We start from the raw sequence: 12,378 nt of genomic DNA, 5'->3' as shown, positions 1-12,378 counted from the left end.
GAGCTAGATAGAGCTCTTAAGGACAGCGGAGTCAGGGGGTATGGGGAGAAGGCAGGAACGGGGTACTGATTGAGAATGATCAGCCATGATCAAATTGAATGGTGGTGCTGGCTCGAAGGGCCGAATGGCCTACTCCTGCACCTATTGTCTATTGTCTATTGAAGGTTGAAGATATTTAATAATGGAGTGTAGTTGCTGGCATGATATTGGAAAGAGTGAAAGGATGGTTCCCTGTTACATTCCAAACATATTTAAAAAGGGCAGAAATTATTTGCTGCAGTCGAGTGTGGATGCTCAACATGTTTGTAAACCACTCTATTTTAATGCAGATGGGCTACTGTGACCAGGTTATCATCTCTCACCATTATAAACTGGTGAATATGTTTAGAAAGTTTTACCAATTCATCTGGTGCATCTTTCACCTTTATGAAACAAGAGGATGTGTCCAGTGATTAGCTTCCCTTGAGAGTATCACCAAATCTCAATTCCATATTTTTGACTTGACTCTAAATCTAATTATTTTGTGATTCTTAACTGGAAACAAATTTAACCATGGAAAAGGATGGCTATCGAAATATTTCTCGTGCAATCTTCACAAGGATAGTACGTATTGAAACAAGCATTTGCAATGCATTTCCACAGATTTTACAGCAAGGATACTCACAATTGTTTCAAGAATGCCGTTGATTGTATTGTTCACCTCAAAGTCATTGGGACTAGTTGCTGTGTAATTCCGACGATATTCGATGTTAGTGGCAATATGCTTCAACCTTGTTTCCTGAAGCAATGTTAAATTTGGAAAAATTCAGATCAAAGCTCCAGAGGAAAACTTTCACCATTTTAACATATTTAAGTCACTTGGTTCCTCTCCATCCTACTCTCATTACTCTTCAATGTAACATTGTTTATGGTCCATGCTTCACCACTGGAATAGCTTGAACATATGCCTCACCCCCACCCGAAGATGACCCAAATGGTACTTACTTCTGCTCCTGCTTCACCCAGAGACTTGTGAATCTGTGTAATTCTCTGACACACGAGGCAGTGGAGGCCAATTCACTGGATATTTTCGAGAGAGAATTAGATTTAGCTCTTAGGGCTAATGGAATCAAGGGATGTGGGGAGAAAGCAGGAACAGGGTACTGATTTTGGATGATCAGCCATGATCATATTGAATGGCGTGCTGGCTCGAAGGGCCGAATGGCCTGCTCCTGCACCTATTTTCTATGTTTCTATGCTTCCTTTAAGTCATCCGTGATGCTCCCTTGTTTTTCTCCCTCCATTGACACTGCCTGATCTGCTGAGTGTTTCCTACAGTCTGAGCTGTGTTTCACACCTTTCACATGCCATTTATTTTCTCTTTCTCCAACTGCCCTCATTAATCTATCAACCCTGTGGCAACATTGACCACGCCTTTATCAGAGATGTTCCCTTTGTCTTATTCACCACTCCCCCCTCTCCTTCCTCACTTTGCTATATTTCAAACAGTACTAACTCTGGACTTGAATCCAACTAGTAGCCAGATAATCCTGTCTCTGGCACCTGCTCGTTGCAGATTCCAAGGTATCATATAAACTGGATTCCCCAGACTCTGTTGGATGCACGACTTAAAGCATTACCTTTTACTGTAACTCATACCTTTTATTATTTCCAAGCCGTCAAACTCTTCACCCTCAAACTGCCCCTTAACAACGTCCTGCCTGCTGAGTGCTCAACGTTGAGGTAGTCTCATCAGAATATCCTGATTTGCCTCATTTCCTTTTTCACACTTTTCACCTTTGACAGAATCTTATATTGCCCCCCGCTTACATGTGAATGACACCACTGATCCTTCAAACCTTAACGTTACATGAACAGATTTTTTTTTTTAAATCCCCCTGTCCCTCCCCACTTCTCTAACACTCTATTCTAAAACCCACACCAAAGTGTGTCAGACAGCCACAGCATAGATCTGTTCCCTTCTTATTATGCATCAAGCTACTCAAGCGCTGAAAAGGGGGGATAATATCGCAAACACAGCACACCTTTACACCTTGACGTACAGTCATTCTCTTTTGATGCTTCTCTGGGTCACAATTTTTCCTCCTTGACTACCTTCCCCAGTAAAAGTGAAATTCATTTCCCTACTTCTTGCACCTACTCAAACTTTCCCAAGAGCATATTATTGCATTTTCTTCTTCACTCTTCCTTCTAAAATCTAAGAGCTTTAGTTAATATTAATTCCTGCTGATGGATTAAGTTTTCAAATCAGTGGTGCATTCCAGACCATGCCTTATTTTCTACGGGGACTTCCTGCTGCGATGGATGATGGGTTGTCTTTCGATTGCAACGCCTGAATCATTGTACTGCATAGCAAGGCCTGTAATCAATGGCAGCGAACATGAACACCATGTGGGGCTCAGAATCTGGGGCCAGGAACTGGAGTGTGTTATGAGTAGCTATCTTGTGCAACTGATACAAATTCTACTTATACAATAGAACAATATAAAATGAAATGCAAAGGAAATGGAATTGAAAAGGTGTCAGTGCAAATAAACCTATGCCGGTAATATTGTTACCATACAATGAAGTAGGCTAATAACACACACACGCACCCACACGCACACACCTACCCTCCATTCATGCTTCTTTCACATACTCTTCCACCATGCACCTTAATTCCCCTCTATTCCTGAATCCCTTCACTTTAAGTTTCTTCCACCTCCCACCCTAGCTCCAAATATATCCCACTGATCTCTTCCTTTAACCCTTGTGCTTTCTCCCACATTCCTAACCACAGAGCTCCCAATCCTAGCCATGATCCAGCTCTTGGCTGCACACCCACCCACATTCTCGGCCTCCCACTCATTCTCGGAGGAATGATGTGCATGGGGAGAATAAAATATGGGATTATTGTAGGATTAGCTTAAAATGGGTGGTTGATACTGGTGTGGACACGTTGGGTTGAAGGGTCTGTTCCTGTATTGTATCTCTCCGGGGACAAACATTCAACAATTTTCAACTAGTCCAACATATCCTCTAATCCTAAAACTATCTGTTAAGAGCATGCATGCAGGTATTCAGTCGCATCGTGAGAATTTCCTACGTGGAGAAGGGCAGGAGGTGACTTGGACAGAATATAAACACTGCTGATGCTGAATCATTCAGATGCTGAATGTCATGTTTCTCTGATGTAAACAAATGAAAAAACACAACAGGACAGTACAGAGTGATTATAGACATACTTGTTCATCTGGAGATATGGCAACAGAAAAGATCTTTATGTGGTGGTTCTTTGCATCAGATGTGGCACTCTCCAATCCTCCACATGGTTCCTTGTACCCTTCGATTGGATGTCCGTCTGTTACTACGATCATGTACTTATTCTCTCGGTGATGAGAGCCACTAAAATGAAAGAGATGCCACAGTTCTTACATTATTTACTATCTTCTAGCCTGCAGGAAAACTGCAGAGTAGCCTGACTCTTTGGATCTCTGCAATCCCTTTAACAATCGGAGGTTAATAAACAAAAGCAGCCTTCAACTTGGTATATAGCAGAGATGTTTGCAGTAGTTATTTTAACCATCTATTGGAAAGAGATTGGAGTAGGTAATGACAGTCTATTCATTCAGAGGGGGATGGGGGTATAAGAGAGATGTTCCACCATAATGGGAGATAAGGATTAGGGTCACCTTCCACAAATGTTTTTCACAGCCATTAGAAAATGGTTCACCGCTACTACTAATAACCATTACTTTACAAACAGCAAAACGTGTATCTGCAGACTCGCTGATGTGACATTATTGCTCAGTAGCATCAAGCGTTGAGGCAACCAAGGGACAAAGGTGGAGCAGACAGCCATCTCTGCTCTCCTTCACAATGCAAAGCAATGTCGATATTCACAAATTCTATGCCTAATGGCCGATGATTTAAAACAATGTTTAACTTTAAGACGATCAACATGAACCGTTGATTTAAAGGACGTAATGCTGAAAGACCTGAGAGGGTAAATTGACAATTATTTTATGCTATTCCATCAAGTCCTAACTTTTTGGTAATATCAGATTTATTATTTTAAAATTTGGGAAGTTCGGCTGTAAAGGAGCATTGCTAATTCAGAAAACAGAGGCAAAATCTGGGGTTCAAAGTGCAAAAATATATTATGCTGAGTAAACTGTTTTCACTAAAAGAGAGGAAAATCAAAATTCTGGTATGATTCAGCTCTTTAATAAAGAATATTTTAAATATAATTATATTAATGAATTTTAAGACTGGGGAGACAATCAATTATATTTATCAGTCTGTACAAAATAGGCTTTCAAGAAAGTTTAGTTTAGTTTATTATCACGTGTACCAAGATACAGTGAAAAGCTTTTTTGTCGCGTGCTATTCAGTCAGCGGAAAAACTATACATGATTACAATCAAGCCGTCCACAATGTTCATTGTAGATCCTGTTCCCTGTTTTAATAATCTAATTAAGCTTTCTGTGGTAGAACATGAGTTGGTAATTTTAAAGGCATAGATCGGTGTATATTGTGGGTAGCCAAGCATATGAAACAAATCAACATTGCACCGATACACCAGACAGCTTGCCTGATAACAATCTGACTGATGAATGATTATCCATAGCAAGTAAATCTGCTTAAGGGAAGGACCTTTAAGCATATCACGCATACCCACCAGTGTCACAGAGTTTAAGAAGTAGTATAAACCAAGTACCATGACCTCTGACACTGAATGGGTGATGAGAACTAATGTGAATTGGAACCCAATCTGCATCTTTATTCTGCAATAGCCATGGCACAACTCCCAGGCACTCCAGGTTCTTTTAGCAACATCATGAGTGCAACACTTCTCAAACTGCACAGTTCTGATATAACCTCTCTGCTGGCGTCTTTCGTGCAAAATCATTGTGTCGTCATTGACTCTGTGTAGAGCTTACACAAATGATTCTTCCGTCTTATTTTCCCCAATAGTTCAATCCATAATATCCTCTTACCCCAATAGAAGTTCTGCTGTTCCTTCCCGAATGGCGCAGTCTGTATGGGTGCCTTTGCCGATGTATTCCACCAGCTGGATGCTGTTGATCATGTCCGCCCTTCCTTTCGGGTTCATACGACTGAGGGAGTATATCTTCCTCACCTCGTCACTGTAATGAAGTGCACCAGCATTCCATTCCAGTGTCTGGTCACACTGATAGTACCTGAAACACAGAAACTCCTGCCGTTATTCACATTTGTTTTGACTGACATGTTTTTCTTGATCCATTTATCTTATCTTCCCCTTTCAATAAGCCTTGAGATTGACTTTGCATTTGAGCAAAGCCAGGAAAGGGAAAGCCTTCATCCAGCTGTTGACTCATCCCTAACAAATTCCCTCTTTTGCACAAAGCCATCCTTGCATTCTCTAAACAGTTGTGCTCATTGTGATTTAAAATGGTGAAAATTGAACTGCCTTCATGGAATAATTCACCCAAGTAAATAGACGATGGGATGTATGAGAGATTATTCACAATAAATAGCCCTGCTTGTTCTCTTCTCTCATAAATCTGTTCCATTCTCCCTGACAAGGTTTCTCCCTCCAACTGTTCCCTGGGAAGATTATATTAGGCATCCTAGTGCATTCAATAAAAAGGTCTAATATTTCTCAATTTTATTTGTGTTGTATGTTAATTCGGTAATCTCATTAATATTGCCCCAACTACAATATTCTTTACCCTTTTAATCTATAAAATGATTCTGCTATCATTTCTTCACCTTCTTGGTTTTAGTGGGGAAAAAAATAGGAACCAGGCTTGACCCCATAACATTTGCTTCTCAGCACCAGAGACCCTGGCTTTGATCCTGACTTTGGGTGCTGTCTGTGTGGAATTTAAACTTTATGATTGTGACTGCGTGGGTTTCTTCTGGGTTCTCTGGTTTCCTTCCACATACCAAGAACATGTGAGCTTTAGGTTAATTGGCCTCAGTAAATTGACCCGTGTGGATGTGAATATGGGATAACATAGAACTAGTGTAAATGGTAGATAGTCGGCTTGGATTCAGGGGGCTGAAAGACCTGTTTCAACACTATTTCTAAATCAAACAAAACTAACACAGGACCATGAATACGAAAGGTTGGGAGGAATAGGGGCCAGTCACAAACCAGTGGGACGAGTCTGGATAGGCAACATGATCAGTATGAGCAAGTTGGGCCAAAGGATATCTTTCCATTCTGTATAGTTCTATGACTCTATGTCATAATTAGAGTGATGAATGTAAAGTACCTGATATAATGACCTTTCTTAAAAGTACTTTCCATGGAGACCACTTCAACAGAAGCAGCCATCCAAGTCTGGGACGCAATGGAATAAAACCTCATCCACTGATTTTCCAGCACATTTATTCATGTAGCCAAAGAACCACCCTCAGGATTTCTTGTATCAATTCCAAGAGTCCTTTTCCACATACCACTTGGTCATCAATATCTAAGTTGCATTCTGTTATCACAAAAGACAAGTCCATTCTCACAGTTCAACAGGCAACAGATGAGGTGTGATGGAAAGTGAAAACCATCATCATCGTGTTTATAATATCAACATCTGGATCAGTTACATTGGCCTGTTCCTCTTAGTCTAGCATTGCTAAAACATGACAATTAGTCACAATGCTGCTCTCAGATCTGTGCTTACTTCCTACAGGGTCGCACAGTGGAACTGATGCCTCACTGACCTCATGTGCTGTCTATGGGCAGTCTGCACATTCTGCTCAGGGCTGCATGGGTTAGCTCCAAGTGCTTCATTTCCTTCCAACCTTTCAAAATCATGTGAGCTGGTAGGTTAATTGGCCACCGTAAATTGCCCCTTGTGTGTGGATGAGTGGTAGAATCTGGGGGAATTGATGGGAATGGGCAGAGAATATGTAACAAGGAAAATTGGCATGAATGTGGAATTGCTTTGTCAGCTGATATAGATTCAAGGGACAGCAATGGTCGCCTTCTAGGACATAAGAGAAGTATGTAGGAATACCACAAGATCATTGCAGTTATGGGGCTCACGTTGTCAACCTCCCCGTGGTGAGCCCTGTCAACTGACCTCAGTCAGGCGAACGACAACAAACAGACAGCAGAAACAGAAGCAGCTTCAGAACGTCTGTTGCCTCAAACGCAAGAAGAAGATTGCAGTTATAAAATATAATGACTTGCATTGATATAACACTAAGTCCTCATGGGTTGCCCACCAGACCCTCCTGTGCACATACCATGAGAAGAAACTTAAACCAGGCAAAACAGCATTGCATTCCCTATCACCGGATAATTGCCGAAAATACTGGGTCTCAGCCAAGCATAAAACACTAAAGTGAGTGAGTTTGGGTTAGTTTATTGTCACGTGTACCGAGGTACAGTGAAAAGTTTTTGTTGCATGCTAACCAGTCTGTTCTCCCAGTGAAAGTAAAAGACTGGCATTATACTTTCACAAACAACAAAATAATTTGTCTCCTTTGATTGAGGGCGAACCAGTGAACATGGTGCACTGAATTTTTCAAAGGGTTTCAATAGCAGACAGTTGGTTGGTGAACAAGGTTGGAATTGGGGGCAATATACTAATTAAAAATTGATCAATAGTTAGAAACAAGTAACAGGCTCTTCTTAGATTGTCAGGCCCTAACCAGTGGAGATCACAGGAATCAGTGTCGGGTCCAAACAATCTCAATGCACATCTACAATTTGTTCAAGCAGGGGCAAATGTGATATTTTTAAGTTTAACGTGGGCACAAAACTAAAATGAGGATATGAATATTGATAAGAAGGCAGAGAGGTTTCAAAGGCATAGGGACAGACTGAGTGAGTGGGAAATGACATGGCAGATAGAGTGCATTGAGGAAAAATGCACAACTATCCATTGTTAATAAACTATTTTCACATGGTGAAAGATTGGGAACTGTAGATGCTCTGGGGAATCTGGGTGTCCATGAACACAAGTTACTTACAGCTAACATGCAATGAGTAAGGAAAATGGAATGCTGCCTTTATGTAGGTTGAGAATTTGAGTACATGAGTAAAGATTTCCTACCACAATTATACAAGGCCATGCCATTGTGTAAAGTTTTGGTCATCTTACCCAAGGAAAGATTGACTCACTACAGAGGATCTGCCAGACTGGTTCTTGGAATGGCAGGTCAGCCATGAGGAGAGTGAGTAGTCTATGGCCTCTACACGCTAGGATTAATAAGAATGAGTGCTGACCACATTGAGATTTAATATGCATTCATGCACTTTTGAACAACTAGGAGTACAGCAAGACAGAAGGGCCAGGCCTGGGATGATATCACAATCCATCGCACGGATCGACTCAGCAGTTGTCAATGGTACCTCTGGGCAGGGTCAGATTGTAAATGAATGATTGTTGGCTTGGATGAGATAGGCTGGGGGTCTGCTTCTAGGATTCGTTAACACATCCACATCTGCAATGAGAGTATGTTCCACCATTTTAAGCAGGCCGACTCCTTACAACTGCGAGAGAATCCCCTATCCTGCTTGATGATAGGCCCTCTGGGCCCTTTTTGGGGACACACATCATATGAAATATTGCACCATCTCCTTATTTCCTACATTAAGGATGGGGATTTTCCATCTGTCAGGAATCTGGAAAATCTGGAATTGGTCTCAGAGCAGAAAAGACCATGCTATAAGATGGCGGCGCGCACGGACGCAGCGGCTCACAGCTCTCCCTTTCGGTGCGTTTTATGTGTGTTATCTGTGTTATGTCTGTTAGTCAAATTTAGTCATTCAAACCAGGAAAATCAGGCAAATCCTACCTACAACCGAAAGGACCTTCTGATCATCGGATTCCAGTGCAATCGGGACCTTGTGCGCGAATTTCCACACCCGCGAAATATACCGGAAGAGATTGCCAGGACACCGGGCGCTCCGTGGATAGTTGTCGGCGCGAACAGGCGTCGCAGACGGAGGAGAAACAGGAAGCAAAAGCGAGGATGCCGGTCCGGTATACTTGCCAAGCTAAAGAGACAGCCACACAAACCACCGCTACCTAGCATGTTCCTCACCAACGCCAGATCCATCATCAACAAAATGGACGAACTTAAACTACAGATATCAGCAAACAAACTCGTGGAGGACTGTTGCATTCTCTTAGTAACAGAGACATGGCTTCATCCACTTATCCCAGACGGAGCCATTGAGCTAGCCGGGCGCACAGCGTTTCGTTGGGACAGAAACATCGACTCCGGTAAGAGCAAGGGGGGGGGGTTATGCATTTATGTGCACAACAGCTGGTGCACTAATATCCAAACCATAGATAGCCACTGTTCTCCTGATCTGGAGTCCCTAACAGTTAAATGCAGGCCTTTTTACCTTCCTCGCGAATTTACAGGGGTTATAGTAACAGCAGTCTACATCCCACCGAATGCTAACGCTAGCACAGCTTTAGGCTACCTGCTAGGTGCAATAAACTCACAACAGAGCACATATCCAGAAGCAGCCCACATCATAGCCGGGGACTTCAACCATGCAGACCTAAAGTCAGTTCTCCCGAAACTTGAACAACACATAAGATGTGCTACCAGGGGGAAAAACACACTAGACAAGGTTTACTCAAATATTAAGAAGGGGTTCAGGTCAGCACCACTACCACACCTGGGGCAGTCAGATCACCTGTCCATATTCCTAACCCCAGCATACACCCCACTCAGGAGGAAAGCTCCAGTCACCATAAAGACTGTGAAGACATGGCCTGAAGGAGCTTCCTCGCAGCTGCAGGATTGCTTCGAAAGGACCAACTGGGATATTTTTGAGGATCAGGACTTGGAGGAGTACACATCAACTGTACTTTGCTACATCAAAAACTGCGTTGACAATGTCACCGTCGACAAACGCATCCGGTTGTACCCCAATCAAAAACCCTGGATGACAAAGGATGTCAGGTCTCTCCTCAAGGACCGTAACACCGCCTTCAGGTCTAGTGACAGAGCTCTATACAGTGCTGCTAGAACCAACCTGAAGAGAGGCATCAAGGATGCCAAAGCGTCCTACAAGAGGAAGATTGAGGACCACTTTTCCAACAATGACCCACGGCGGGTATGGCAAGGCATCCAGCACATCACCAATTACAAGACCAGCAACCGCACGACTGCCGACGGCGACGCCTCGTTGGCTGAGGAACTTAACTGTTTCTTTGCTCGTTTCGAGGTGAAAGCTACAGTGGCAGACATTACACCCTCTCCAGCACCTGAGAGCAACACCTTCACTGTGCAGGAGTATGACGTTAAGCGAGTGCTCAGAGCAGTGAATCCCAGGAAAGCTGCAGGCCCCGATGGTGTGACGGGCAGAGTGCTGAGGGAATGTGCAGACCAATTATCTGAGGTCTTCACAAAAATCTTCAACCTGTCCCTTTTAAAATCCACCATCCCTCCCTGCCTGAAGTCCGCCATAATCATCCCACTGCCGAAAAAGCCTGTCATCAGCGGTCTTAACGACTACCGTCCGGTAGCACTCACACCGGTCATCACAAAGTGCTTCGAGAGACTGGTCCTGCAGCACATCAAAGCCAGCCTCCCACCCACCTTCGACCCATACCAGTTTGCCTACAGAGCAAATAGGTCTACAGGGGATGCCATCGACACTGCTCTTCACACTGCACTGACCCACCTTGAACACCAGGGTAGCTATGTGAGGATGCTCTTTCTCGACTTCAGCTCTGCCTTTAACACGGTCATCCCGAGCAGACTGGTCACCAAACTTTCCGACCTTGGATTTTCCCTAACCATCTGCAAATGGATCAAGGACTTCCTGACCAACCGCCCCCAGACAGTCAAAATAGGCCCTCACCTCTCCTCCACCATTACACTGAGCACCGGCTCACCACAGGGCTGTGTGTTGAGCCCCATCCTTTACTCCCTCTACACTCACGACTGCGCCCCCACCCATCCCACCAACACCATCATCAAGTTCGCGGATGACACGACTGTGGTTGGACTTATCTCAGAAGGAGATGAGACAGCCTATAGGGATGAAATCCAAAGGCTGGCAGCATGGTGTTCAGTGAACAATCTGGTCCTGAACTCCTCCAAAACAAAGGAACTTATAATTGACTTTAGAAAAACCAGTGGAGATTACGACCCACTCTACATCAATGGGGTCTGCGTGGAAAGGGTACCAGCTTTCAGGTTCCTGGGTACGCACATCGCAGAGGATCTCACCTGGTCTACCAACACCATCACCACAGTAAAGAAGGCACAGCAGAGACTCCACTTCCTGAGGATCCTCAGGAAAACCAACCTGCAGGAGAAGCTCATGTTGTCCTTCTATCGCTGCTCCATCGAGAGTGTGCTGGCATACTGTATAACCACATGGTATGCCAGCTGCTCAGAAAAGGACAGGAAGGCCCTTCAGAGGGTCATCACGACGGCCCAGAAAATCATCGGCTGCTCACTGCCCTCCCTGGAGCACCTGTTCAGCCTACGCTGCCTCAGTAGAGCAGGCAAAATAATAAAAGATCCATCCCACCCCGGCCACCGTCTGTTTGTTCATCTGCCCTCTGGTCGACGTTTCAGGTCAATCAAATCCCGAACAAACAGACTTAAGAACAGTTTTTACCCCAGGGCCATACGAGAACTGAACACTACCTGTGCACTAGGCAACACCGTTAAAAAATCTTGTACTTAATTTAATTGTATTTATGTATTTATTTGTTTTTGCATTTATTGCATATATGTTTGTACGCACCGTCAGGATTGGCTGTTTTTTAATTTCGTTGTACTCGTTGCAATGACAATAAATGAATATTATATTATTATTAATAGAGATGTTTCAAATGACAAAGGGATTTAATGGAGTGAGAGAGGAGAAACTTTCCACCTGCCTCCCTGTCAGCAATCAGAAACCATGAAATTAAGATACTTGCAGACAGAAGACGAGAGTTTATTTCATCTTAGCGAGGATCCAACTGGATTGTTCTGCCTAAAATTATGCTGGACCTGGTCTGAGTAACCCGAGTAAGGAGTTGGATCAATAATAGAACAAGGAATATTTGAAAAATGCAAAAAGAACATGGCAACTGGGACTAATTGGAAAACACTTTCAACGAACAGAGACAGGCCCAAATGGTCAAACTGCCTCTTTCTGTACAGTGTGATGCTACAGTGTCAAGATGTGCTTCATTAGCTACACACCACTGGAGAAGTTTCAAGAATGCAAAAGATGTTATATCAATCAACCTCTTTTGCCATAAAAAGATCTGCTCTTTTGACAACCAGTAAATTTTCCACCAAACTGTTTAGCAGGCCAACAATTTTCTGTTGAAGTGGAAAGAGCTTTGGGAAAACCAGCAACTCAAACTCAATGTTCCATCCTCACTAGCATTACCGTCTGCCCCAAACTCCACCTCTGTCTTCCCACATCTC

At 43.3% G+C, this 12,378-nt stretch overlaps 1 protein-coding gene across 1 annotated transcript in view; it reads right to left on the bottom strand.

Annotated features, from left to right (window-relative positions):
- The window catches only part of col6a1 (collagen, type VI, alpha 1), a 79,429-nt gene that overhangs the window by 65,616 nt on the left and 1,435 nt on the right, over positions 1–12,378 (bottom strand). The window contains exons 3-5 of the mRNA XM_078403675.1: positions 4,980–5,183; positions 3,225–3,384; positions 665–778 (exon numbers count right to left, since the gene is read on the bottom strand). Of these exons, the coding sequence (XP_078259801.1) occupies positions 665–778; positions 3,225–3,384; positions 4,980–5,183 (478 nt within the window). The remainder of the gene's footprint in view (positions 1–664; positions 779–3,224; positions 3,385–4,979; positions 5,184–12,378) is intronic.

The sequence above is a fragment of the Rhinoraja longicauda genome, chromosome 8 (genome assembly GCF_053455715.1).
Source record: "Rhinoraja longicauda isolate Sanriku21f chromosome 8, sRhiLon1.1, whole genome shotgun sequence".
NCBI lineage: Eukaryota > Metazoa > Chordata > Chondrichthyes > Rajiformes > Arhynchobatidae > Rhinoraja > Rhinoraja longicauda.
The sequence above is the reverse complement of the archived record's forward strand: the minus strand, read 5'-3'. Positions and strand labels throughout refer to the sequence as shown.